Source organism: Eubalaena glacialis, chromosome 3 (assembly GCF_028564815.1).
Source record: "Eubalaena glacialis isolate mEubGla1 chromosome 3, mEubGla1.1.hap2.+ XY, whole genome shotgun sequence".
NCBI classification, from domain to species: Eukaryota; Metazoa; Chordata; class Mammalia; order Artiodactyla; family Balaenidae; genus Eubalaena; species Eubalaena glacialis.
The window spans coordinates 144,159,434-144,186,915 of NC_083718.1; the positions used below are offsets into that span (position 1 = coordinate 144,159,434).

The following is a 27,482-nucleotide window of genomic DNA, read 5'->3' on the forward strand; positions in this document are numbered from 1 at the left end:
TCATAGAATGTTTTGGGGAGTGTTCCTTCCTCTTCAATCTTTTGGTAGAGTTGGAGAAAGATCAGTATAAGTTCTTCTTTGTATGTTAGGTAGAATTCCCCAGTGAAGCCCTCTGGTCCTGGACTTTTGTTTGTAGGGAGTTTTTTTATTTTTGTTTTTGTTTTTTTACATATTCTGTTTCATTTCTAGTTATTGGTCTGCTCAAGTGATCTATTTCTTCTTGATTCAGTTTTGGTGGGCTCTGTTTCTAGAAAGTTGTCCATTTCTTCTAGGTTGTCCAATTTGTTGTCATTTAATTGTTCATAGTATTCTCTTATGGTTTTTTGTATTTCTGCAGTATCAATTGTTATGTCTCTTTTTCATTTCTAGTTTTGTTTATGTGGGTCCTCTCCCTTTTCTCCTTGGTGAGCCTGGCCAGAGGTTTGTAAATTTTGTTTACCTTTTCAAAGGCCAGCTCTTGGTTTTATTTATTTTTTAATTTTTTAAAATCTCATTTATTTCCTCTCTGACTATTATTTCCTTCCTTCTGCTGACTTTAGTTTTTGTTTGTTCTTTTTCTAATTCTTTTAAGTGGTGGGTTAGGTTGTTTAGTTGAGATTTTACTTTTTTCTTAAAGAAGGCCTGTATCACTATGAACTTCCCTCTAGGAACTGCTTTTGTTGCATACCATAGATTTTGTATGGTTCTGTTTTCATCGTCAGTTGCTTCAAGCTATTTTCTAATTTCTTCTTTGATTTCATCATTGACCCATTTGTTTTTTAGTAGCATGTTGTTTAGTCTCTATGTAATTGTTTATTCTCTTTTCTTTTTTCTATTGTTGATTTCTAATGTCATGCCATTGTGCTCAGAAAAGATGCTTGAAATAATTTCTATAGTCTTAAATTTGTTGAGGCTTGATTTGTGCTCTAGTATGTGGTCCATCCTAGAGAACGTTCCATGTGCACTTGATAAGAATGTACATCCTGCTTTTTTTTAAATGTAATTTTCTGAAAATATCAATTAAGTCTAACTGTTCTATTATGTCATTTAGGATCTCTGTTTCCTTATTGATTTTCTGTCTCAAAGATCTGTCCATTGATATGAGTGGGGTGTTAAAATATCCTACTACTATTGTATTCCTGTCAGTTTCTCCCTTTATGTCTGTTAGTATTTGGGTGCACCTATACTGGGTGCATAATATTGATGAGTGTAATATCCTCTCCGTTTATTGATCCTTTTATTATTATTTAGTGTCCTTCTTTATCTTTCTTTATAGCCTTTTTTTTATTGGCGTATAATTGCTTTACAATGTTGTGTTAGTTTCTGCTGTACAGTGAAGTGAATCAGCTATATGTATATATATATCCCCTCCCTCTTGGACCTCCCCCCGCCCCAGATAGCCTTTGTTTTAAAGTCTATTTTGATTGATATGAGTATTGCAACCCCTGCTTTCTTGTCATTTCTGTTTGCATGAAATATCGTTTTCCATCCCCTCACTTTCAATCTATATGTGTCCTTTGCCCTAGATTGGGATTCTTTTAGGCAGCATATTGTAAGCTCTTGGTTTTTTTTAATCCAATCTGCTACTCTATATCTTTTGATTGGAGTATTTAGTTCATTGAGATTTAAGGTAATTATTGATTGATATGTATTTATTTCCATTTTAAACCTTGTTTTCCTGTTGATTTTGTATTTTTTATTTGATCCTTTCTTTTTCTTTTGCCTTTTATGGTTTGATGATTTTCTTTTGTATTATTCTAGTTTATCTATCTTATATATAGTACTGTGTATATGTTAATCCCCAATTCCTAATGTATACCTCCCCCCTTTCCCCTATGGTAACCACAAGTTTGTTTTTTACGTCTGTGAGTCAATTTCTGTTTTGTAAATAAGTTCATTTGTATCATATTTTAGATTCCACATATAAGTGATATCATATGGTATTTGTTTTCTGACTTCACAATATGATAATCACTAGTTCCATCTGTATTGCTGCAAATGGCATTATTTCATTCTTTTTATGGCTGAGTAATGTTCCATTTTATTTATATATATATATATATATATATATATATATATATATATATATATATATATCACATCTTCTTTGTGCATTCATCTGTCAGTGGACATTTAGGTTGCTTCCATGTCTTGGCTATTGTAACTAGTGCTGCTATGAACACTGGGGTGCATATATCGTTTCAAATTATAGTTTTGTCTGACTATATGCCCAGGAATGGGATTGCTGGATCATATGTTAATTGTATTTTTAGGTTTTTTGCGAAGCTCCATACTGTTCCCCATAGTGGGTGCACCAATTTACATTCCCAGCAACAGTATAGGAGGATTCCTTTTTCTCCACACCTTCTCCAACACTTATTATTTATAGACTTTTTTTAACTTTATTTTTTGTTGGAGTATAGTTGCTTTACAATGTTGTGTTAGTTTCTGCTGTACAACAGAGTGAATCAGCTATGTGTATACATATATCCCCTCTCTCTTGGACCTCCCTCCCACCTCCCTCCCAGCCCCATCTAGGTCATCACAGAGCACTGAGCTGAGCTCCCTGTGCTATACAGCAGGTTCCCACTAGCTATCTATTTTACACATGGTAGTGTATATATGTCAATCCTAATCTCAGTTCGTCCCATCCTCCCCTTCCTCCCCTGTGTCCACATGTTCGTTCTCTACATCTGCATCTATATTCCTGCCCTGCAAAGAGGTTCCTCTGTATCATTTTTCTAGATTCCACATATATGCGTTAATATACAATATTTGTTTTTTCCCTTTCTGACTTACTTCACTCTGTATGACAGACTCTAGGTCCATCCACATCTCTACAAATGACCCAATTTCATTCCTTTTTGATGATAGCCATTCTGACTTGTATGAGTTGATACCCCATTGAAGTTTTCATTTGCATTTCCCTAATAGTGATATTGAGCATCTTTTCATGTCCCTGTTGGCCATCTCTATGTCTTCTTTAGAGAAATGACCATTTAAGGCCTATGCCAATTGTTTGATTGAGATTTTTGTTTTTTGTGATATTAAGCTGTGTGAGCTGTTTGTATATTTTGGAAATTAAGCCTTTGTCCATTGCATTGTTTGCAAATATTTTCTCCCATTCTGTAGGTTGACTTTTCATATTGTTTATGGTTTACTTTGCTGTTTAGAAGCTTTTAAGTTTAATTAAGTCTCATTTGTTTTTTTAAATTTCCATTACTCTAGGAGACGGATCCAAAAAATATTGCTGTAATTTATGTCAAAGAGTGTCCTGCCTATGTTTTCCTCCAGGAGTTTTATAGTACCCAGTCTTACATTTAGGCCTTTATACCATTTGGAGTTCATTTTTGTATATGGTGTTAGAGAATGTTCCCAGCACCACTTATTGAAGTGGCTGTCTTTTCTCCATTGTGTATTCGTGCCTCCTTTGTCATAGATTAATAGATCATAAGTGTGAGGGTTTATTTCTGGGCATTCTACCCTATTCCATTGATCTATATGTCTGGTTTTGTGCCAGTACCATACTGTTTCGATTTCTGTAAATTTATAGTCTGAAGTCAGGCAGGCTGATTCCTCCAGCTTCGTTTTTCTTTCTCAAGTTTATTTTGGCTATTCAGGGTCTTTTGTGTCTCAAATAAATTAAAAGTTTTTTTTTATTCTGGACCTGTGAAAAATGCCAGTTTTATTTTGATAGGGATTGCATTGAATCTGTAGATTACCTTGTTTAGTATGTTCTTTTTAACAATATTGATTCTTTTGAATGCAAGGACATGGTATATCTTTAAATCTGTTTTTGTCATCTTCAATTTCTTTCATCAGTGTCTTATAGTTTTCAGAGTATAGGTCTTTTCTCTTCTTAGGTAGGTTTATTTCTAGGTATTTTATTCTTTTTGATGTGATGGTAAATGGGATGGTTTCCTTAATTTCTTTTTCTTCTATTTTGTTGTTAGTGTATAGAAATGCAACAGATTTCTGTGTATTAACTTTGTATCCTGCAACTTTATCAAATTCATTTTTGAGTTCTAGTAGTGTTCTGATAGCATCTTTAGGATTTTCTATGTATAGTATCATGTCATCTGCAAACAGTGACAGTTTTACTTCTTTTCCAATTTGGATTCCTTTTATTTCTTTTTCTTCTCTGATTGCCGTGGCTAGGAGTTCCAAAACTATGTTGAATAAAAGTGGTGAGAGTGGGCATCCTTGTTTTGTTCCTGATCATAGAGGAAATGTTTTCAGCTTTCCACCATTGAGTATGATGTTAGCTGTGGGTTTGTCATATGTGACCTTTATTATGTTGATGTATGTACCCTCTATGCCCACTATCTGGAGAACTTTTATTATAAATGGACGTTGAATGTTATTGAAAGCTTTTTCTTCATCTATTGAGATGATCATATAGTTTTTATTCTTTAATTTGTTAATGTGGTGTATCATGCTGTTTGATTTAGAGATATTGAAAAATCCTTGTATCCCTGGGATAAATCCCACTTGATCATGGTGTATGATCCTTTTAATGTATTGTTGGATTCGTTTGCTAGCATTTTGTTGAGGATTTTTGTATCTATTCATCAGTGTTATTGGCATATAATTTTCTTTTTTTGTGTTATCTTTGTCTGGTTTTGGTATCAGGCTGATGGTGGCATCATAGAATGAGTTTGAGAGTGTTCCTTCCTCTACAATTTTTTGGAATATTTTCAGAAGGATAGATGTTTACTCTTCTCTAAATGTTTGGTAGAATTCACCTGTGAAGCCATGTGGTCCTGGACTTTTGTTTGTTGGGAGTATTTAAATTACTCATTCAATTTCAGTACTGGTAATTGGTCTGTTCATATTTTCTGTTTCTTCCTGGTTCATTCTTGGGAGATTACACCTTTCTAAGAACTTGTCCACTTCTAAGTTGTTCATTTTATTGGCATATAGTTTTTCGTAGTAGTCTCTTATGATCATTTGTATTTCTGTGGTGTCCATTGTAACTTCCCCTTTTTCATTTCTAATGTTATTGATTTGAGTCCTCTTTTTTTCTTGATGAGTCTGGCTAAAGATTTATCAATTTTGTTTATCTTTTCAAAGAACCAACTTTTAGTTTCATTGATCTTTTCTATTGTTGTCTTAGTCTCTATTTCATTTATTTCTGCTCTGATCTTAATGATTTCTTTCCTTCTACTAACTTTGGGTTTTGTTTGTTCTTCTTTCTCTAGTTGATTTAGGGTGTAAGGCTAGGTTGTTTATTTGAGATTTTTCTTGTTTCTTGAGATAACATTGTATTGCTATAAACTTCCCTCTTAGAACTGTGTTTGCTGCATCCCACAGGTTTTGGATCATTGTCCTTTCGTTTTCATTTGTCTGTAGGTATTTTGTGATTTCCTCTTTGATTTCTTCAGTGATCCATTGGTTGTTTAGTAGCATATTGCTTGGCCTCCACGTGTTTGTGGGGTTTTTTTTTACATTTTTTTCTTGTAGTTCATTTCTAATCTCATAGCATTGTGGTCGGGAAATATGCTTGATATGATTTCAATGTTCTTAAATTACTGAGGCCTGCTCTGGGGCCCAGAATGTGATCCATTCTGAAGAATGTTCCATGTGCACTTTAAGAATGTGTATTCTGTTGATTTTGGATGGACTGCTCTATAAATATCAATTAAGTGCATCTGGTCTAATGTGTAATTTAAGGCCTGTGTTTCCTTATTGATTTTCTCTCTGGATGATCTGTCAACTGATGGAAGTGGGGTGTTAAAGTCCCCCACTATTATTGTGTTACTGTCAGTTTCTCCTTTTATGGATGTGAGGTACTCCTATGTTGGGTGCATATATGTTTACAATTGTTATATCTTCTTCTTGGATCAGTCCCTTGATCATTACATAGTGTCCTTCTTTGTCTCTTGTAACAGTCTTTATTTTAAAGTCTATTTTTGTCTGATATGAGTATTGCTACTACAGCTTTCTTTTGATTTCCATTTGCATGGAATACCTTTTTTCATCCCCTCAGTTTCAGTCTGTATGTGTCCCTAGATCTGAATTGGGTCTCTTGTGGACAGCATATATACAGGTCTTGTTTTTGTGTCCATTCAGGCAGTCTATGTCTTTTGGTTGGAGCATTTGATCCATTTATGTTTAAGGTAATTATCTATATGTATGTTCTCATCACCATTTTGTTAATTTTTTGAGGTTTGTTTTTCTAAGTCTTTTTTCTTCCTTTCCTCTTTTGTTTTCTTCTCTTGCAATTTGATGACTAACTTTAGTGTTGTGTTGGATTCTTTTTTCTTTTTTCTGTGTATATCTATTGTAGATTTCCAGTTTGTGGTTACTATATGGTTTTGGTATAGCAGTATATAGATAAACAAGATTGTTTTAATTTGCTGTTCTTTTAATTTGTTCTTTCAAATGCATTTCCAATATCCTGCATTTGTGCTCTCCTGTTCTCACAATTGCTGGTTTTGATATCATATTTGTGTGCAGATTGATTCCTACATTTATTGTATGTTTGCCTTTACCAATGAGCTTTTCCATTCATAATTTTCTTGTTTCTAGTTATGGACTTTTCTTTTCCACCTAGAGAAGTTCCTTTAGCATTTGTTGTATAGCTGGTCTGGTGGCGCTGAATTCTCTTAGCTTTTGCTTGACCTTAAAGCTTTTGATTTCTCTGTTGAATCTGAGTGAGAGCCTTGCTGGGTAGAGTATTCTTGGTTGTAAGATTTTCATTTTCATCAGTTTAAATATATCATGCCACTCCCTTCTGGCCTGCAGAGTGTCTGCTGAGAAATCAGCTGATAACCTTATGGGAGTTCCCTTGTATGTTATTTGTTGCTTTCCCCTTGTTGCTTTTAATATTTTTTCTTTGTCCTTAATTTTTGTCAATTTGATTACTGTGTGTCTTTGTGCTTTCCTCCTTGGGTATATCCTGTCTGGTACTCTCTGCGCTCCCTGGACTTGGGGGACTGTTTCCTTTCCCATGTTAGGTAAGTTTTCATCTATTATCTCTTCCAATATTTTCTCAGGTCCTTTTTCTGTCTCTTCTCCTTCTGGGACCCCTATAATGCAAATGTTGTTGCATTTAATGTTGTCCCAGCTGTCTCTTCTGTCTTCATTTCTTTTCATTCTTTTTTATTTATCCTGTTCGGTGTCAGTGATTTCCACCATTCTGTCTTCCTGGTCACTTATCCTATCTTCTGCCTCAGTTATTCTGCTATTAATTCCTTCTAGTGTATTTTCCATTTCAGCTAATGTATTGTTCATCTCTGTTTTTTTGTTCTTTAGTTCTTCTAGCTTTTTCTTAAACATTTCCTGTATCTTCTCGCTCTGTGCCTCCATTATTTTTCTGAGATCTTGGATACTCTTTACTGTCATTACTCTGAATTCTTTTTCAGGTAGATTGCCTACCTCCACTTCACTTAGGTGTTCTTCTGGGGTTTTATCTTTTTCCTTCATATGTGACATATTCCTCTGCCATCTCATTTCGTCTAACTTTCTGAGATTGTGGTTTCACTTCCACAGGCTGCAGTGTTGTAGTTCTTGCTTCTGCTGTCTGTCCCCTAATGGATGATGCTGTCTAAGAGGCTTGTGCAAGCTTCCTGGTGGGACGGTCTGGTACCTGCCCACTGGTGGGTGGAACTGGGTTTTGTCCCTCTAGTGGGCAGGGCCGTGTCATGGGGTATGTTTATCAGGCAGCTCTGTGTTCAGGAAGACTTTAAGTAGCCTGTCTGCTGATGGGTGGGGCTGTGTTCCTGCCCTGTTGTTTTTTTTGGCTGAGGAGTCCCAGCACTAGAGTCTACAGGCTGTTGGGTGAGGCCAGGTGTTGGTGAGAAAATGGCAGCCTCCAAGAGGGCTCACGCCAATGAGTACACCCCAGAGCTACTGCTGCCAGTGTTCTTGTCCCTGCAATGAGCCCCAGCTACCCCCCGCCTCTGCAGGAGATCCTCCAATACTAGCAGGTAAGTCTGGCCTAGTCTCTTATGGAATCACCACTTTTTTCCCTGGGTCCTAGTGTGCACAAGACCCTGTGTGTTATAATAATTATTATTTATAAATTTAATTTATTTATTTTTGGCTGTGTTGTGTCTTCTTTGCTGTGTGCAGGCTTTCTCTAGTTGCAGTGAGCAGGGGCTACTCTTCATTGCGGTATGTTGGCTCCTTGCTGCAGTGGCATCTCTTGCTGTGGAGCATGGGCTCTAGGCAGGCGGGCTTCAGTAGTTGTGGCACGTGGGCTCAGTACCTGTGGCTTGTGGGTTCTAGAGCACAGGCTCAGTAGTTGTGGCACATGGGCTTAGTTGCTCCGCGGCACGTGGGATCTTCCTGGACCAGGGATTGAACCTGTGTCCCTTGCGTTGGCAGACGGATTCTCAACCACTGTGCCACCAGGGAATTCCCTATAATAATTTAATTATTATAATATAATTATTATATATAATTATTCTCCAGTTTGTAGGTTGCCCACCTGGGGGTATGATATTTGATTATATCATGAGTCCACCCCTCCTACCCATCTCATTGTGTGGTTACTTCTTTATGTCTTTAGTTGTAGAAGATCTTTTCTGGTAGGTTCCAGTCTTTTTCATCAATGGTTGTTCTGCAGTTAGTTGTGATTTTGGTGTGTCCGTGAGAGGAGGTGAGCTCAGGGTCCTTCTACTCTGCCATCATGGCTGCTCTCCCTGAGATCTTTTTTTTTTTTAATGTAGGCATTTATTCCGATAAATTTCCCTCTTAGTACTGCTTTGCTGAATCCCATAGTTTCATTGTGTTTTCATTTTAATTTATCTTGAGATATTTTTAAAATTCTCTTTTTATTTCCCATTTGATCCAACGGTTGTTCCAAGAGTATGTTGTTTAATTTCTACATATTTGTAAATTTTCCCATTTTCTTGATGTTATTGATTTCTAGTTTCATTCTATTGTGGTAAAAAAAATAGCTGGTATGACTTTGATCTTAAATTTACTAAGACTTGTTTTGTTAACTAACATGTGATCTATCTTGGAGAATGTTCCATGTGTGCCTGCTGTTGGGTGGAAAGTTCTGTGTGTATCGGTTAGGTTCATTTGGTCTATAGTATTGTTCAAGTCAGCTGTTTCTTTATTGATTTTCTTTCTGGATGTTCTATGCATTATTGAAAGTGAGACTTATTAAAGTCTCCTACTATTATTTTATTTTTTTCAATTTCCCCTTTCATATCTGTCAGTATTTCCTTTATGTACTTAGGTGCCCTGTCGGGTGCATATATATATTGCACCCAACAATTGTTCTATCTTCTTGTTGAATTGACTCTTTATCATTACATGATGACATTCTTTGTCTCTAGAGACACTTTTTGAGTTAAAGTCTATTTTGTTTGATATATGTATAGCCACTTCTGCTTTCTTTCAATTGCTGTAAGAAAGGGATATATTACATTTCTAACATCCCTTCATTTTCCAGCCTGTCCGCTTCTTTCTTGTAGATAGCGCATAGTCTTGGTTTTTCATCCATTCATCCACTCTATATCTTTTGACTGGGAAGCTTAATCAATTTACATTTAAAATAATTATTTATAGAAAAGGACTTCCTATTACCATTTTGTTAACTGATTTATTTGTCTTATAGTTCTCTTGTCCTTTTTTTCTCTCCAACTGTCTTTGTGTTTTGTTGTTGTTGCTATTATTTGTTTTGATTCCTTTCTCCTTTTCTTTCGTGTAACTTCTCTAAGTATTCTCTGTGTGGATAACATGGGGCTTATATAAAATATAGTTGTAACAGTCTATTTAAGGTGATAACAACTCCACTTACAAACAAATCTACACTTTCATCTCTCCTTCCCCATTATATGGTCATGTCACAATATACTTCTATTTATATTGTGTATCCAATAACATAATTTAGTTTTAGTTATTTTTAATACTTTTGTCTTTCAACTTTTTACTAGAATGAAAAATGATTTATCCACCACTGAAATAGTAATATGGAATTGTTTTTGTCTGTATATTTACCTTTACTAATGAGTTTCATAACTTCTTATGCTCTTATATGGCTGTTTAATATCCTTCAACTTTTGTTTAGCTGAGAAAGTATTTTTCTCCCCTTCATTTTTGAAGGACAGGTTTATCAGGTATAGTATTCATGGTTAGCAGGGTTTGTTTGGTTTTTTTGCAGCATTTTGAATATATCATGCAACTCCCTTCTAGACAGCAAGATTTCTGATGAAAAATCTGCTTATAGTCTTACAGGGCTTCCCTTGTATGTAACACGTCACCTTTCTCTTGCTGTTTCAAAATTCTGTCTTTAACTTTTGACAATTTGATTATAATGTGTCTTTTTCATTTTATATTGTATCTTTTGTGCTTCAGGGACCTTGGTGGCTATTTCTTTCCCCAGGTTTGGGAAGTTTTCAGCTATTATTTCTTCAAATAAACTTCCCCTGTCTCTCTTCTCCTCCTGGGACTCTCATAATGAATATTCTATAAGTCCTTTAAGCTATCTTCTCTCTTTCCTTTCTTTTTTTTTTTTGCCCCTCTGATTGCCAGTGGCCTTTTAGTTTGTCAGTGCTTTCTTCTGCTTGATCTATTCTGTTCTGAAGCCCATTTAAATTTTTTTCAGTTCAGTTATTGTATTCTTCAGCTCTGTGATTTCTGCTTGGTACTTTAAAAAATTTCCTCTTTGTTGACATTCTCACTTTGTTCATGCTTTGCTCTCCTGACCTAGGTGAGCATCTTTATGACCATTATTCTGAATTCTCTGTCAGGAAAATCACAAATCTCCATTTTATTAGGGTCAGTTTCTGGAGACTTATCTTGTTCTTTTATTCGGAACATATTTCCTTCTTTCTTCATTTTCCTTGACTCCCTATGTTGGTTTCTGCACATTAAACACCCACTTCTCTCAGTCTTCATGGACTGGCCTCATAGTAAAGGAAATAAACCTCACCAATCATCCTGGCCAGAGATCCTGGGTGCCTCTCAAACCTTTGTGCTTGTCCAAACTGCCATCTTTGTTCTTAGTGTCCCCCAGGAGAATAAAGTATGCCAAGTCCTCAGTGCCTCAAGAAGGCAAGAAAGAAGCCAGTAGCTCAAATAACAGCTAGAAAAGTTGGGGCACTAGATGAGTAAACCAATTCCTTTTCTCCTTAGTGAGAAGTTGGAAGCTGGAGTTTATCACGCACTTGCTCTGCAATGAACTTGGGAGAGGAACTGTGGCAAATTTCTACACCCTCATTCAGACCAACCACCCTTTCGAATGGCCTGCTTTGCTCTTTGTTGCCCCCAGGGTCTTAGCAAATGTTGGGTCATGTTAGGTCTCATAGACATGTGGGTTAGAAGCCTGTCCCTTGGGTAGCAGCTGGAAAGTGGGGGGAGCTTGATGTGAAGTCCACCTCCTTCTAGAGAGAAGCTGAGGGCTTGATTTTATCACTGTAGCAGGCTGAGGGTAGGAGCTGCAGGAAGTGTCTGCACACCTGTTCAAACTCCCAAGAGACTAGTCATTGCCTGTCCTGTCAGCTCCCAGAGACAGGCAAGTTAGATGCCAGACCCTCAGGCAGCAGCTGCAAAAGTCAGAGCACTAGTATGCAGTCTAACCCTTTCTAAAGAGATGCTGAAAGCTGGTTGTTATTGGAGTGAGCTGAGAGGAGGAGGAGGAGGAGTCATGGGGAGAGCATGCAGGGACATTAAAAATTGTTGCTTTCTCTGTAGACCCTAGGGGAGAAGTACAGGCTGGGCCCCATCACCTCCCAGAGACAGGCAAGTTAGACCCTCTGATAGCAGCTGGAAAAATCACGACACTTGTGTAGTTCAACTCCTTCCAGGGAGAAGCTGGAGGCTTGGTTTTTTCACTGGAGCGAGCTAAGGGGAAAAGCCACAGGAAGTGCCCACATGCCCACTTAAGCTCTGAGAGGACTAATAATTGCCTACCCCATTATCTACCAGATGCAGGCTAGTTAGAAGGCAAATCCTCAGGCAGCAGCTGGAAAAGTCAGACTGCCAGATGTGCAGTCAAACCCTTTCCAGGGAGCACCTGGGAGCTGAACTTTATTGCCTGCTCACTCAGCTCCTAGCCAAGGGGAACGGGCTGGGCAGGTGCTTGTACAAGGTCAAAACTGCCTTATAGTTCCTTGAGGTCCCAGGGAACTAGCAAATGCCAGGACCTATCAGCTTCCAGAGATGGGTGAGTTAGAAGCTAGTCCTTCAGGTAGCAGCCAGAAAAATTGTGATGCTAGATGTTTGGCCCAAAGCCTTCACTCCTCAGGTTGAAGAAGGTAGTTGAGGGTTTCCTCCCATTTGCCAATTGCATGGCACATTGCTGGGGTGGGGTTTATGGTGAGAGGGTATCAGCATTTCCTACCTTTTTCAATGTGGGTATTTTCTTAGTCACCCAGTGTGTAGGAGTCTTTCTAGTTTCTGGATTTTTCTCAGAAGTACTGATACATGTGAAGCAGTTTATTGAGTCTATGGGTGGAAGATCTTTTGCCTATTCAGATATTCCTTCCAATGCACCCCTGATCTCTTCAGAGCATCTTGAGACTGGATTTCTAAAGAAAACATTGTGTCCATCAGCAATTCTAGTGCAGCTAGTACATATTTACTGTGTAGAAGATACTGTGCTGAGTGTCGTGAGGGAAGCAGAGATGAACCAAATAAGGCCGGTGACCTCAAGAAACAGTGTAGCGAGACAGACACATTAAAAAAACAAAGGTAGATCACATTAAGGTCGCTAAGACAAAGACTATGAAAGTTTTAGAAAAATGGATCTCTCATCTTTTTTGAGAAATCCCGGAAGAATTTATGGGGTTCTATTGCTAAAGGAAGAAGGGGAGAAAGAATGGATATAGTCACAGTCTTTGCCAAAAAAACCCCAAAAAACAAACAAACAAAAAACCCAGAAATATTCTGGATTCCATGATAATGCAAATTGGAGACATAAAAGAGCACACCAAAAAAAATCATGTTTATACATCTTATCATTCACCAAAAAAAAAAAAAAAAAACCAAATGAAAAAATTAGAATTTTTTCTTTACCAATCTAAATATTTAAGTCCTTTATTTAAAGCAACAAATAAATGTGCACTTGTACCCACTAAAAATTCATCATATCAGACACAGAATCAGAAAGTTTATTTACTTTAAAACATTTGACAAGTATTGTTATTGGACAATCATTTATTTAAAATAATATACTAAATACAAAAATAAATCAAGTATTGCTTCTAGTGTCAAAGTCTTTGCCATAGAAAATAGAAAGAACCTTTTATAAACTAAAAATTACATTTAAGCTCCATCAAGTTTAATAACTGCACACGATTTCGTTTTATGTTTGTGCTTTACAAATTTCCAAACTACTTCTTTGCAAGGTACAGGTTCACAACAAGAATGTATGCATATAACCATATACACACATTTTTACATAGGAATGTTTCTCATTAAATATACATATAGAGAACCTAACACAGATAGTACTGTGGCCTAAAAGCCAACCCACTGGGCCACATGTGCCACTATACAGCAACAGGTGTAGATGCAGAAGCATTATTTGACGTTCAAATGAGCACTCCAGTTATCAAAGACAATGACATCTGAGTAAGGGCTACTCAGTTTAATGTTTCTAGACAAGACATTAATTCTTAATCTATATTAAATCATTAGTTCAACAGCCTTATTCATTAAAAAAAAATAGAGTGAACTTCAAATATTTCACAATACATTAAGTTAAGCTGAGGATAAACATCATTGTCATATGTATACACACTTTTATTTTAAAAAGGTAAAGGAATATTTATTAATCTTAGAGCAAATACTCAAAATTAAAGATCATTCCCAAATTGGTCTGTGGTTTTACTTTATAATCACTGGGACATTCAATTCCTTATCAGAGAGATAAATGCTGAATTTCTCTTCCCTGGTATATGCACTCAAGCCTCACAACACAGACATGTATAAATCATGGTTCAAGATGAATATTTATAATGCTTTACCACCCACAGGGTGTCAATCTCACTACATTAACCAGATGTGGAAAAGACTCTCACTTCTGATCAGTTCCTGAATTTCCATATGATTAATCACAATAATACAGAACTTTAAATTACATTAGTAATTTATTAGTATAAATACATATTGAGCATTTAAAATTCTACCAACTAGAAAAGTGATAAATCACAAAATTTGCTTTTTCTCTATTTAGGAAAAAGAATCTAGCCTTACATCCTTATTCAGAAATTGCATGAATTTTTCAGAAATTCCAAATATAATGATTGAAAATTTATAAGCAATTGAACTGTGAAAATACTAATTTATTGAAACTGATGTTTTACAATAAATTTCATTAAAAGGGAGCTTGAAGAGCTTGTGAAATCTCAGTTACAAGCAAGTAGTAAACACCAAAGGAGCAGATGTCTTACATTGACCAAAATGTACCAAAATGCTATAATATTTAGAAAATTTTAATTAGCATGCTAAAATATTTTCAAAGGCTTATTTCATTTCACTAAAAGTCACAGGCAAGCAGAGACTACAATAATACAGGAAAATGAAATCCAACAATATAATTGTACCAGTAAAGAACACCAAAATCTAAGAGGTAGTCAAAAGAAGTAACCCTGATAAAATATCCTGACAGATGCTCCCTAATCTCAGAGACCCAAATATAGTATGAAATTCTTATATTTTCAGTGATTAGAAAACATTTATTGGTATAGAATCTAAAAACCAAGTATCTAAACGAATAATACTGTAAATGGAACAATACTCATATTTGCAAAAAAAAAAAAAGCTAAGAATAAAATCTAGAACAGATGTCTACAGCCTGTGGGCCAAATCTGGCCTACTGCCAGTTTCTGCAAACAAAGTTTTACTGAAATATAACTACACCCATTTAATTTACATATTGTGTATGGCTGCTGATTTTATACTTACAGCTGAGTCGAGTACTTGCGATATAGATCATATGGCCCACAAAAACCTAAAATACTTACTAAAACATTGACCATCTGTCCCTTTACAGAAAGTTCACTGACCCGTGGTCTAGACATATGCTGATAGGTATGTAGTTCTGAATAGCACTGGAAAGATTATGTCACAACATAAGGTATTCAACCATAAGGAATGTAAGATACTAGTTACATCATAATTCAATTACTTTTCATATCTGAAATCGTCCTAACATTTTTCTTTTTTTCATTTTTGTGGTCTAACATCAATGAGTGTTTCCAAGTTATTATAAAAGGATTTAGTACTACACTGTCCAAGAAGATTCTGCAATGATGAAAGTATTTTATATCTGCACTGTCCAATACTGTAGCCACTAGCCACATATGGCTATTGAGCATCTGAAATGTGGCTAGTGCAACCAAAGAACTGAATTTTTAATTTTAATTAATTTAAATTGCCAATGTGACTTTTGGCTACATTATTGGACAGCACAGATTTAACTCAACTAAATTAAAATTCCAAAGTGTGACTCTTAAAAATGACCAAAAATAATAGAGTAATGCCTTTGAAAAAAAGAGCTTTGGGCAGAAATGAACTGAATACCATAAACTCAACCCAAGACAAATTCCTTAATTAGTAAGCAAGATAAAACTGATTCCAAATTGTTCCTCTACTTCACTCTCTCTTTTCAGTGAAGAGGCAAAACTACTAATGCATCTTTTTTTTTTAGCAGAAACCCTGATAATTTTATGCTTAAAAGTAACAATAATTGTAATCTTCATTAATTATATTAAAATAGTGTGGGCATTTCACACGAAGTATATTTTTTAGCTTGCTTCTCATCAGAAAGTCATCTCTTAAAGTCAGTTCATTTCTATACCCTTAACATTTCAACCATGCTGTACAGAAGCCTTAGTTTATAGTAGGTACATATGAGAACTGTGACCTCTTCTAAATCTGCAAAATTGCCAAGTAGTCACTTCTACTATGGAGAAGTCATTTTAACAGTCCAATCTTCCAAATGTTATATATTCCATTACATGATAAAATATACCCATTCAGCGACAGATTAGAGGACAGAGGTAACGCCTTGTGTAGGTCAAGTCAAAAAATATAACTCTTGTATAGTTCTCCACATGCCTACCTTGCAACTATTTTTTTTTATATGTACCAAAACAATAAAATAGATGTATTTTTAGATTACATATTACCGATTACACATTGCAAATTAGTTACTGGTACAACTGAAAACATTAAACTAAAATATACAAAGTCAATTTGAACTAATATAATACTCTCAAAAGACAAATGTTTGAGATTTTTGCCTTATTATATCTTCCAATTATTCACACGTGCTTCCCCAGATAGCTAATACCACATTCTGTTTTCAAAATCAGCTGGCAAGACTAATTTATTTTATGCATTTTGATTTTAAAATCGCTGATATCCAGAATCATACACTTCTTTTCCAACCTGGTAGTTAGTTGAAAGATACAAAATATTTTAAGGGCACTTCTGTTTATGTGTTCTTTTGCAGTTTAATCAGATGTCGTAGCAGGAACTTTAACAGAGAGATTTCTTCTGGTGCTGGTGATGTGCCGCTGCTGTGCTAGGAAAGACCGGGCAGGAGCACAAGCCCCCGTGTCTTTGTAAGCACCACTGCCGCTCACGAGTCTAGATTCCATCCCTAATTTCTGGAATGCTAGACTCTGAACAAAAATAAACAAACAACATGACTATGTAGAGTTTGCAAAGTGCTTTCCACATATACAAAGTCATTTAATCCTCAAAACAATTCTATAAAGCTGGTGTTTTCCTCATTGTTATAGAAAAATTAAGGGTTCAGGAGCTACACTGCACGTGATAATGCCAGTAAGAAAGGAGAAAACAAAGGCATAAATCCCTGTTTCTCTATTTTGACCCATTAAATTTGAAATTGTTAAAAACAGTAGCTTAAAATAATGCTCTAGAATTAAGCTTAATTATAACAATAGAAAAAAGTCCCAAGGCAAATTTTTGTGTTGGGGCCATTACTCCAGCCATTATGAGCAGACACAGCACAAGAGAAAAGCTTAGGATCAATGGTTCTTGAAGTGTGGTCCCTGGATTAACGTTTGCACAACTGGGAATTTAAAAGTGCAAATTATACCTGTGGATTCTACCCAGACCTACTGAATAAAAAGCTCTGCAGGTAAGTCCAATAGTTTGTGTTTTAACAAGTCTTCTGAGGCATGCTAAAGTCTGAGAATCACAGAATAGTTCAAATTTACTATGGTCTAGCTATATATCAGTACGTGACAAATTACTGTAGTTGTGGCTATTGGGTTTCTTACTAAGGGAAGAAGTCACTACTCCTCTCTCACTAGATCACATAAAGTGATTTTACTGAACTTAGCTTCACTGGTAACTAGTACAATAGACAACAATATTGTAAATGCTCAAAAAATATGGGTTGAAAAATGATTAAATAATGCATTATTTGGCTCTCATATCTTTGATGATTTATATATCAAGAGGCCACAGAACAACAAGGAAAATAATACATTGTCCCTAATTTTAACCAGGATGGCTAACCCATGAAGGAGGGTTCTGGGGACACCTCACACAATCTCCTTCAAGGCCTTGCTAAATTAAGCCAGACTTCACCAAATAGAGAAGGGAGGGAGAAAACACAGACAAAAAGTATGATGACATGAAAGAAAAAGGCATGTTTGAGGATGGAGAACCAGTTCTTCACGGTGAAGCACAGGCTTCACATGTGGAGAGTCTATAAACTGATGTTCTCTCATACTAAATAAATGGCAGCTAAGGTAGATAATGGCTGTGTTATTATCTATGCTAGCTGATTAGAATACTCAAAAGAACCATATACATCAGGAAATGCTACTCTTGAAAACACTCCACCATACTAAGGGTGACAAAATAAAATATATCAAATTATTTTATACTATTTTCTCCGTGTTAGGACAGATAGACAACTCTTAAAGAGCAGTGTCTGGATAAAAAAAAGAAAATACAACAAAGGACACACTGAGAGGCTTTAGGGATGTTAAAATGCACGCTGAGTACTAGAAGCACTTAATTTTGCATTATACAGATATTTGTATTTCAACAGAAACCCTTTATGAAGCACAAATTAAATGTTTTGGCTCAAATAAGGCGATTTTAAAAATGTTTAAGAACTGTATGAGTGCTTCATGTGCATTAACTTAAAGGTTGGTGAGTCATGAAATCAATTTAGTGGTTTTGAAAAAGTCAAAATCAACTAAAAATATTAAAATATAAAGTAAATTTGGATTATGACCAACATTTAAAAAAAAAACCAAGAGAATATAACAGAAAACACCTGAGTGCAACACACACAGTCAAGGTAACTTTGTTCAGTTACACATAAACATGAACACATACTAATTTGCGGTATAAAGTATATTTCCTTCTGTGGTTCATGGTCAAAATGTTTGATAAACACTGTTCTAAACATTGATTCACTGGCTAAATTTCAACTCACCTTATTATACCAGGCAGAAACAATGAGTTTTTCTTCATAATCACGGAATTTTGCTACTTTACATTCACTCTGGAAAAAGATATGAGGACTATTAAAATTCCAGAAATAAACCCAAATTACTGAAAATGGAATATTTTTTTTCACTATGCCCATGATCAAGAGAATGTGAAGAATGCATTGTGAGGCACAGAAAGTATACAAATTGTAAAGCTGAATCATGGGAAATGCATGCCCAGCACCTTTAGGAAAGAATAAGATTGTGACTAATAAATCTTTATTTTAGGAATTGTACTGGTAGAACAGATATTAAACAATAACAAACAAGAAACGAGTGATTCTTATGCTACTGTCCCCTATATCTAGAGAAAAAAGTAACAACTGGCTTAGGTGACAAAACAAAGCTGCACCTGTGGAGAGTCAAAACTAAGGAGAAAAAGGATGTAGGGGAAAAAAAAAAAAAAAAAAAGGATGTAGGGAAAAATACCCCAGAAAATCCTTTAAAATTTCCTGTAAAGCTTAGCACAAATTGTTCTCTCTCAGTCCTTGGTGACTGTATGCTAGACTGCCCAGGGCCCTATCTGCGTGCCATCCTAGAGACTGACGTTCATTTCTTAATTACTCTAATAAAGCTGATTTTGTACATGTTGTGGAGCGCCAGATATAGGTGGCATCTAAAACATTTGAATGTTCCTGCAGCGAGATGCTCATGGTACGAAAAGTATACAGGAAACAAAGGAGGTAAGATGCCCATCTTCTCGCTCACATCCACTCCAGACAGAGACTGCCCGAGAAGGATGCAGACAGAATAACGTCTGCTATAAACATTAGTTTTCTCCTTTTTACTTTTTGCAGTGTGTGTACAGATAAATACACATAAATTAAAGGCCCATATGCTGTGACTTAACTGAAGATTTTCCTCAGAGCCCTATATTAGAGGCACCATTTTGTCATCACACTTGTAAGGGAGCTACATTTCAAGTATCAACACTGGTGCACATTCTCATTGGCTTTCACTGGGAAGTGAATATTCAAAGCAACTTAGAGTTCATAGATAATTCAGTTCAAGTCCCATTATGAGGAGACTGAGGACCAGAGAGGAGGAGTGATAACTTTAAGACAAGTTAACAGTAAAGCTGTAACCTTGGCTTCTGATTTATGTGTTATTTAATGCTGGGGGTACAGAGATATGATACAGCCTCTGCCCTCGAGACACTATGACACATGCCATAAAGAAAAATGCTATTGTGGGATGAATTCATGAGTTCAAAGTACATGGAGTCACTATAAAGAGACAACTAACTTTGCCTAAGATACACAAGGAGAGCTTTATAAATGGGAGATATTGGAGCTGGATCCTGAAGAATGAATAGTATTTCTTCAGAGAGACACTTGTATCCAGTGCTTTTTTACAACACTTGACATGGCCTGGACAAACACTTACAGCAAGTGCACCATAAGGCTGGTGTGTACTCTGTATATGAAAGTCTTTAAAGCTTTAAATAAATTATTTCCACCACAGTCTCTATCTACTGGCTCAGAAATAATATGAAGAAAATGGTAAATGAATATAGTGTATTTCCCTGAAACATAACCTTCCTAGTTGATTTATTGGGAGAAGAAAAGTAAAGAAGAATCTGGTTAACTGAGTATAGTACCTTTTTAAAAAGGTGAGTTTTGTTTTTGTTTTTTTTTTTAAATGAACTCTCATCCACATAATATTAAAAGGAGCATGATGGCAGGACTCTACTAGAAAGAAGGGCTATCTATATGATTGGCTGTTACAGAGGGAGAGACATACAATGCAGCAAGATACATAAACTTGTAGAGGCCCATCTTGTGGGCTTGTCAGATGCTTTGTAATAAGCATACTGCGTGCTAAAACATGACACTCCTAACTTCTAAATTCTTGTGAAATTTGATCATTAATGGCAAATATTGACAGCAGTTAATTATATATTGACAGAATAATTAAGAGGAGATATGTGAATATGGAAGTTTTACCTCCAGAATCTCAATTCTTCTCTCTTTCTCTGCCAACTGCTTTCTAAGTAGCATTATTTCAGCTGATGCTGGATTTAATTTGGGGTCTAAAGTTTTTATTACCTGTTTAAAGGAAAAAAACAAATCTCTTATGTTCACTTTATCTTGTCAAATACTAAAATAAGAACACAGTGTGTAAAATCTGTGTAAAGTGGAACATTATCCAGAAAGTGATCCAGGAACTAACTATAACTTGTTTTACATTCTAATTTGAGTAACAAAAATAACATTCTACAGACTAGAAATGGTATAAAAATTCAGTACAAAAATGGGAAGATACCCATCCCCAAATCAAATTTCCTTCTCCAGGCTCAGTACTCAGAAATAGTTACTTAGCCTTATCAAGCTTTGAGCACTGAGGTCTTGAAATAACCCTTTTCTACCTTTAACTTGAATCAGATAAATTAAAACATTTTTTTAAATTAATTAAAATGAATTCAATAGTTATATGGGAACTTGCTAACTGTACAAAGTAGGAGTAACACACAAAAAAATTCTTAGCAACAATCTTTTACTACCATTATCTAGTTAGATGTAATTCAATATATAAGATAAATATAATAGACATTGATGATTTTGTCTGCAAATTCTAGAGTATGCAATCATATCCATGTAAATTACCAAATGTGAGCAAAAACAAAGTTTGATCAGAATGTTTGTTCAGAGACTGAACTAAACTATGTAGTCAGCAGTATGGTAGCAAATCAACTCAGAAATATTAGGTATAAATTACAAGCAAAACAAGTTTCCAATAATAAGGTCATCTGTATCACCTAATTACAAATCTATTTTAAAAGATTTAAAATTTAATGACAAGAAAATTTCATCTATGTTTATAGAGGTAAAGAAAAAAGACTAGAAAGTAATATCCCTAAACATTACTGTGGTTCATTCAAAACGATTCACTGCTAAACGGGGCAGGCACTGTGGCAGATGGGGCTGCAGCAGTTTACCAGAGTCAGGGCAACTGACTCTTATGAAGTACCTCCCCTTATGAAGTACCTCCCCTTATGAAGTACACATTGTAAAAGCAGACACATTAGTTTTTAAATCATAATTTAATTACAAAGAACACATAAAAATTGGTTGCCTCTAAGTGATAGAAAGTATGGTTGTGACTTTTCTATATTTTCTGAGCTTTCTATCATGTACTTATGTTACTATTTTAACCTCTCCCCTGAAATAGTGTAAGGGTAAAAAATGAAATCATGTTTACCAAAAAAGCAACTATTTTTTAAATGATAATATTTGATGATGGCAAGAATACAGTATTCACTGTCATTGCTTTGTCTAATTAGTTATAATACTTTTAGAATATCATGTAGAAATACATGTCAAGCATCTTAAAAATGTTCTTATCCTTTGACCCAATAACTTTGTTTGGCATTAACCTAGGGACAAGATTAACATAATAAACCAAAATAAGGGGAAACTTTCTGTATAAATATGTTTCCCGTAGCCTTATTTCTAGGAGCAAAAAAGAAAAAGACATGGAAACAAACTATTTCCAACAATAGGATGTTGACTAAGTAAACAATGATACATCTACTCAACTGAAAGAATATTATGTAGCTAACTCTTTAATTTTGCAGTCTGCTCCATACACAAGTGTATTGTTTGCTGCTGTATTCCCAGTGCTTACCATAACAGGTGCTCGATAAATATGAAGCTACATTTATATAACAGGACATTGAGTTTAAAAATACAAATTGCACGATCAAAATCATACGTGATACGATCATACAAATTGCGGGTGTGGGTGTGTTATGGTAAACAATCACGGAGATAATAGGCACTGAAAAAAATGCACTGTTAACAGCAGTTGTCTCTGGGAACCTTTCAATAAATTTTCTACTGAAAGCATTTACACACTTGTAACAGAGACACTGAACTGTGGCAGACTGCCCCGATGTTTAGCAAGTCGGCCTCCTGAAGTTGGGTGCAGCCACGTGCCTGAGTTCTGCCCACTGAAATGCAAGGGAAGAGATTTACGCCAGATCCATTACGTATGTCCCATACGATCTCGGCTGTCTTCCCTCCTCTGTAGCCAGACAACGTCGAGTAAATCTGAGAACCCCTTAGTGAAGAAGGCTGACCCTTCATCAGTCGGGGGCTCTGAATGACTGCATAGAGTACGGCCCCTCCCACACTGACGACTGAACTTCGTGTGATCAAGAAGGGAACTTCTATCTTGCTAAGCCTTGAGATCTTGGGGCGTACCTGTTGCTGCAGGTACTATTAACACCTTAATAAATAAAAAACTTACTTAAACATAAAAAGGGAAGACATGTTAGCAGTATTTTAAGGCTCTGTCATAAAATTCTCTTCTTTTATTCAGTAACTAGAAAAGGGCACATTAACATTCTCTGAGAATACTTACAGTTAATTAGGAGAATATATTCATGGAAATAAAAGATTTTATGAGAACAGTACTTACAGATATTGAAGAAAAAGTATGAAATAAGGAAAAGAATAATTAGTCTGGTGAACATTTAGACTGATCTTTAACTGTCTAATACAGACTTAATGCTAAAACAATTTAAACAAGTTTGCAAAGCTCAATTTTCACAAAGGCAAATGTTCACTGTAAGAGCTAAAGATTACATACCTTACAGTAGTCATTTTCTCTATATGAGGTCACTACAATCAACATTTAACTGTCCCTATGAAGCCATGTGTAGTATTTTCTGATGCTGATGAGTGAGAGGGAAAGAACATGAGGACTGAGGTGGAGACGCACCAAGAACCTGACTGGCAAGGCAGGGTAGTGGGGAGCAAAGCGATGTGACATAGATCCAAGAAGAGGTGGGATAGGCCCAATTAGAACCCAAGTCACAAAGACTAAAACCCTGAAAGATAAGCCACTCACATTTCTTGCTTTCTCTAAGTACATTTTGTATCTTTCCTCCATTGCTTTCATATCTTCATCTTTCTTCTGAAGAGCAGCTTCAAGTTCGTTGATCTTTTGTACTGTTATTGAAAAGAAAATGAAACATGAGCAAGCAATTTAAAATACTCCCTCCTCACATAAAAAAATTATATTTTCTAAAGACTGATAATGAGAACTTAGAAGAGAAGCATTTTATTTCTTCTTTGTAGTCAATTCTTATCTAAAACTTTTGAACTACACCCAATACATCCCCGATCATTTTGTATTATTTTTTCTTAAAAAATATCTCTAATCTGCTTCACTGAGTTATTTTTCTCCCTTCTATCAAGTATTTCATTGAGCAAATACACCTTACAATGTAAGCACAACCATCACAAAATAAAGCATTCTTTCTACATGTTTGAAGTTCATTTTAATCTGATTATAAATTATTTTATTTATACTTCCATAGTATTAATTTTATTATATTTTACAATGTTTGATACTCCTATATATCAATCAGGTCATTTTATTAGATTTACCTTTTTTTTTTGCTTTAGGATATGATCATTTATTAATTACTTAAATCACTAAAAATTATTATGATTCTTATTTGCAATGTATGTATCTGCATTGCCTGAAGACTTATATACACAGTTCTTGCATCCTTCAACTAAAAAAGTCAAGTCTTTACATAAAGTCTGATCCAGGTTTTTACAAATACCTACCATTCTGGTTTACATCTGGCTGGAGGTCTTCAATGAGCTCTTGTTTCTTCTGTAATTCTTCATGGACCTCCGTTAGTTTTTCCCTAAGTAGTGGAAAGAGCATGGAGCTTTGGAGCCAAACAGACCTAAGAATGAAAACTGGTTTCTGCCACATAACATTTGTGGACTGTGGGCAAGTCACTTTCTGATCCTTAGTTTCTTCATCTGTGAAATGGGAATAATACCTGCCAAATATTCTAGGGGTTGGTTATGAGGATGTAAACTGCCTGACACATGGTGGGTGCCAAAAATTTTACAGTTTTCCCCTTGCCACCCTTGCTTCCTAAGAAAGTTAAAGTAAATATTTTATAGGCTAAACATTCCATACCTCCACATAATCTAGTTGTGACAGTTGTCTGCTTTATAAACTCTTCAAACGACACTAGCGATTAAAAAATGTAGGAGTTTGGGATCATGAGCAGGTAGGCTGACCCTTTTACCATGTTTTTCTTTTCACTTTTGGTGGCAGTGGTGAACACTGAATTGGCATCAGGGTTTTTACTTTTAATAAACAAAATCAGAAAGGGATATTAATAACTTCAGAAGCTTTTAAAACCCTTCCCCTCTCATATTTGAAATGAATATCAGTTTTACTTACATATGAGCTTCCAACTTCTGCTTTAGTTTGCTGGACTATAAAAATAAGAAAAAGTTGCTGTAAGATAACTATTGTGACAAAGATGAGTTTTCCAGACATTGAAATCTCTTTACCTCCTTTTGAAGGGATACAATATAAAATTATAAATGTTTTAAAAATTTGTATTTCTAATAACATACTTTTAAAAACAGAAGATTTTAGGTATATTCTTACTTCAAAGAAGAAAGGGAAAGAGAATAGGAAATTAAATTAGGAAGAGTAAGTATAATAGCAGAAAGAAAAATACTTCATATTTTTGAATACAATGAAAATAAAATTTGAACTCGAAGGAAAATAGCAAATGCAAGCTGAATGTGATATATTGAGGAGTATCAAACATTTAAACTCCTAAAGAATCATCCATCTAAAACACAAATTTTAAGATTTTAGACCTTCACTAAAGAATAGACTTAATGAACAAAAATAATTATCTCTATAATAAAACTTTATCATTATAAATGCAAGCACTTTCAATATTAACATCAAAATGAAGCAATTGGATTTTGTTAAAAAATAAAATTTAAAACACAAAATTTCCTCTTTAAAAGAACAGGAATTTAGATTGCAATACTAGTTCTGTATCATCTACCAAATAGTTTGAAGAGTTTAAAATATATAATCTAAAATGTAATTTGGACACCAATAAATTTTTTTAAAAAGATAAATTTAAAATCCTTAAAATACTGCAATCCAAAATGTACTACCCCAAAATGATCCCATTTAAAAATTTTTTTTAATGTGGCTTAAAAAAATTTGTATTAGAGAGGTTATAATACCGTATACATGCACATATGAGATGCCGCCCTGCATGAGACGATTTCTATTTTCCAAGCCCCCAGGGAAAAAAGAGAAAATCATATAAAGCATATAAAAGACAGAAAGGAAACTCAACCCTTTCAAACTTCCTTTTCATCTCTTTATTTACTCTCCCTCATCAATACAAGTATAGTTACCTAACATTCTACCCAATCAATATCTAACACACATCTAGCCCTATCTTTTTTTTTTTTTGGAACAGAAAAAGTTTTATGGAAGGGCCAAGCAAGGAGAATGGGCAGCTTATGCTCAAAAAGCCTGAACTCCCTGATGGTTTTCAGGGAAGAGTTTTTATAGGCAAAATTTTGAGGGAGGGCTGCAGGGTGCATGACCTTTCTCTGATTGGTTGGTGGTGAGGTAACAGGGCAGTGCTCTAGAAATCGTGTGCTCAGCCTCAAGTTACCATCCTCCAACTGGGTGGGGATCTTAGTTCCTGTAGAAGAACTCAGAGATATATTGTTATGTACATCCTTTGAGGAGGAACCAGGACCATGCTTCATCTGCACTGTTGTTTCTTGACTGCTTCTCCTCTGTTTCTGCATTCCCTCCCTTTCCTAATTAGTAACTGTTTGAATCTGCCCTTTAGAACTCAGGGAAGGTCTAGGAGGCCAAAGCCTTTTTCCTTAAAACATGAAATGGGAGACAGAGAAAGACTTTTGTACCCGGGAGGGCCCTACAGGGTCCCACTCAGTTTCAAGCATGCTTATTGGGATCATTGTTTCTAAGCCTTTTCCATGAGCAGAGCTAGGAAATATGCACACACACACATACACAATGCACATACACAACATACTTTTTTGTATGTATGTTACAGTCAATAAAAAGGGCTTTTTGTTGAAATGAACATTTTGTCCTTCATTTTGCTTCCTAGACTCCCAGTAGCATAGCCCACTGAGGAGCTACTGGCACAAAGCCCATTCAGTATTTTGAAGTCTTTGTGGAGGAAGAAAGCAGTTCTTCAATTTGAGTTTATGGATCCAACTCCCATTTCAATGTTGTTCCTTTTCTCATATATTAGTTCAAAAAAATCTCTGCTCATCCATACCAGTTTACAAAGTCTATTTATATTTTCCAAATGCCAAACTTTCATCAAATAATTCTCTTGGGGGACTGTTTGAGATGCAAGCTGTTGCAGAAAAGAAGAGGAAAGAATGGGCTGTAGGCCAGCCCACCTGTGCTTTGCTCTCATTCTGTGAGTTTGCTAGTTGCAAGTCCAGACTAAGAATGAGGTACACAGGTTGCTAACACAACAGAAACACACCTTCTTACAAGGGATATTAACAAGAATATGGCCCTGAGTCCTCATTTTAGCTTAAATGCTAGGCTATAAAAGAAGTACAAGGGGCACTAGGTTAAGGAAGGATTTAGTCTATACTGAAAAGCATGAAAATAGGGTGGCAAGTGCAAAAGAATCAAGGGCAGATATTCAGTTTCTGTCACACTTCCCAATGGAAACAGAGGAAAATATTTGCTGTAATACTTGTGTGGTCTTGAAGACAGGTCCAATGTGTCAAGTATGACATTAGCCCTATTTTTTGTTGTTGTTTTAGTTAAATACATTCCCCCCTCAATTATTACTTCTTTTCCTCTCTGCATATAGAGATTGAACTATATAAACATCGCTAGGTCTATTCAGATTTAGGCTGTTTGATCTTTTTTAAGTCCTCTTACCTCTGCCCTCACAATTATTTGCCATCAAAAACCATGAGAAATGGCAAGGCCATGAGTCTGTATGAAAGGAGGGAAGAAATAAGGGGTGATGTACTTCAAGACTGCTTTAAGATTTCTGTCCTTTGGAGGTTGATGTGACCTACTTCTTGAATGTTCTTTTGGTAGAAATCACTTTCTCATTCTCTCTTTTCCTCTATTCTGACTGCAGATTACTCTCACTAGGGTTCTCTCAGGCCAGTCCTGTCGGGATCCCAGCAAAACTGTGAAGGCCTCAATTGTAGCATGCTCCCAATCAGGAATTACCATGAACTT

General features: G+C 35.6%; 1 protein-coding gene across 3 annotated transcripts in view; it reads right to left on the reverse strand.

The window, feature by feature from the left end:
• Positions 1–16,225: 16,225 nt before the first annotated feature.
• The window catches only part of HOOK1 (hook microtubule tethering protein 1), a 68,946-nt gene continuing 57,689 nt past the window's right edge, over positions 16,226–27,482 (reverse strand). For all 3 annotated transcript variants that reach the window (XM_061186507.1, XM_061186506.1, XM_061186508.1), the window contains 6 exons: positions 24,645–24,679; positions 24,008–24,090; positions 23,280–23,380; positions 20,372–20,473; positions 18,371–18,439; positions 16,226–16,571 (listed from right to left, as the gene is read on the reverse strand). In XM_061186507.1, the coding sequence (XP_061042490.1) occupies positions 16,401–16,571; positions 18,371–18,439; positions 20,372–20,473; positions 23,280–23,380; positions 24,008–24,090; positions 24,645–24,679 (561 nt within the window). In that variant the 3' untranslated portion in view covers positions 16,226–16,400. The remainder of the gene's footprint in view (positions 16,572–18,370; positions 18,440–20,371; positions 20,474–23,279; positions 23,381–24,007; positions 24,091–24,644; positions 24,680–27,482) is intronic.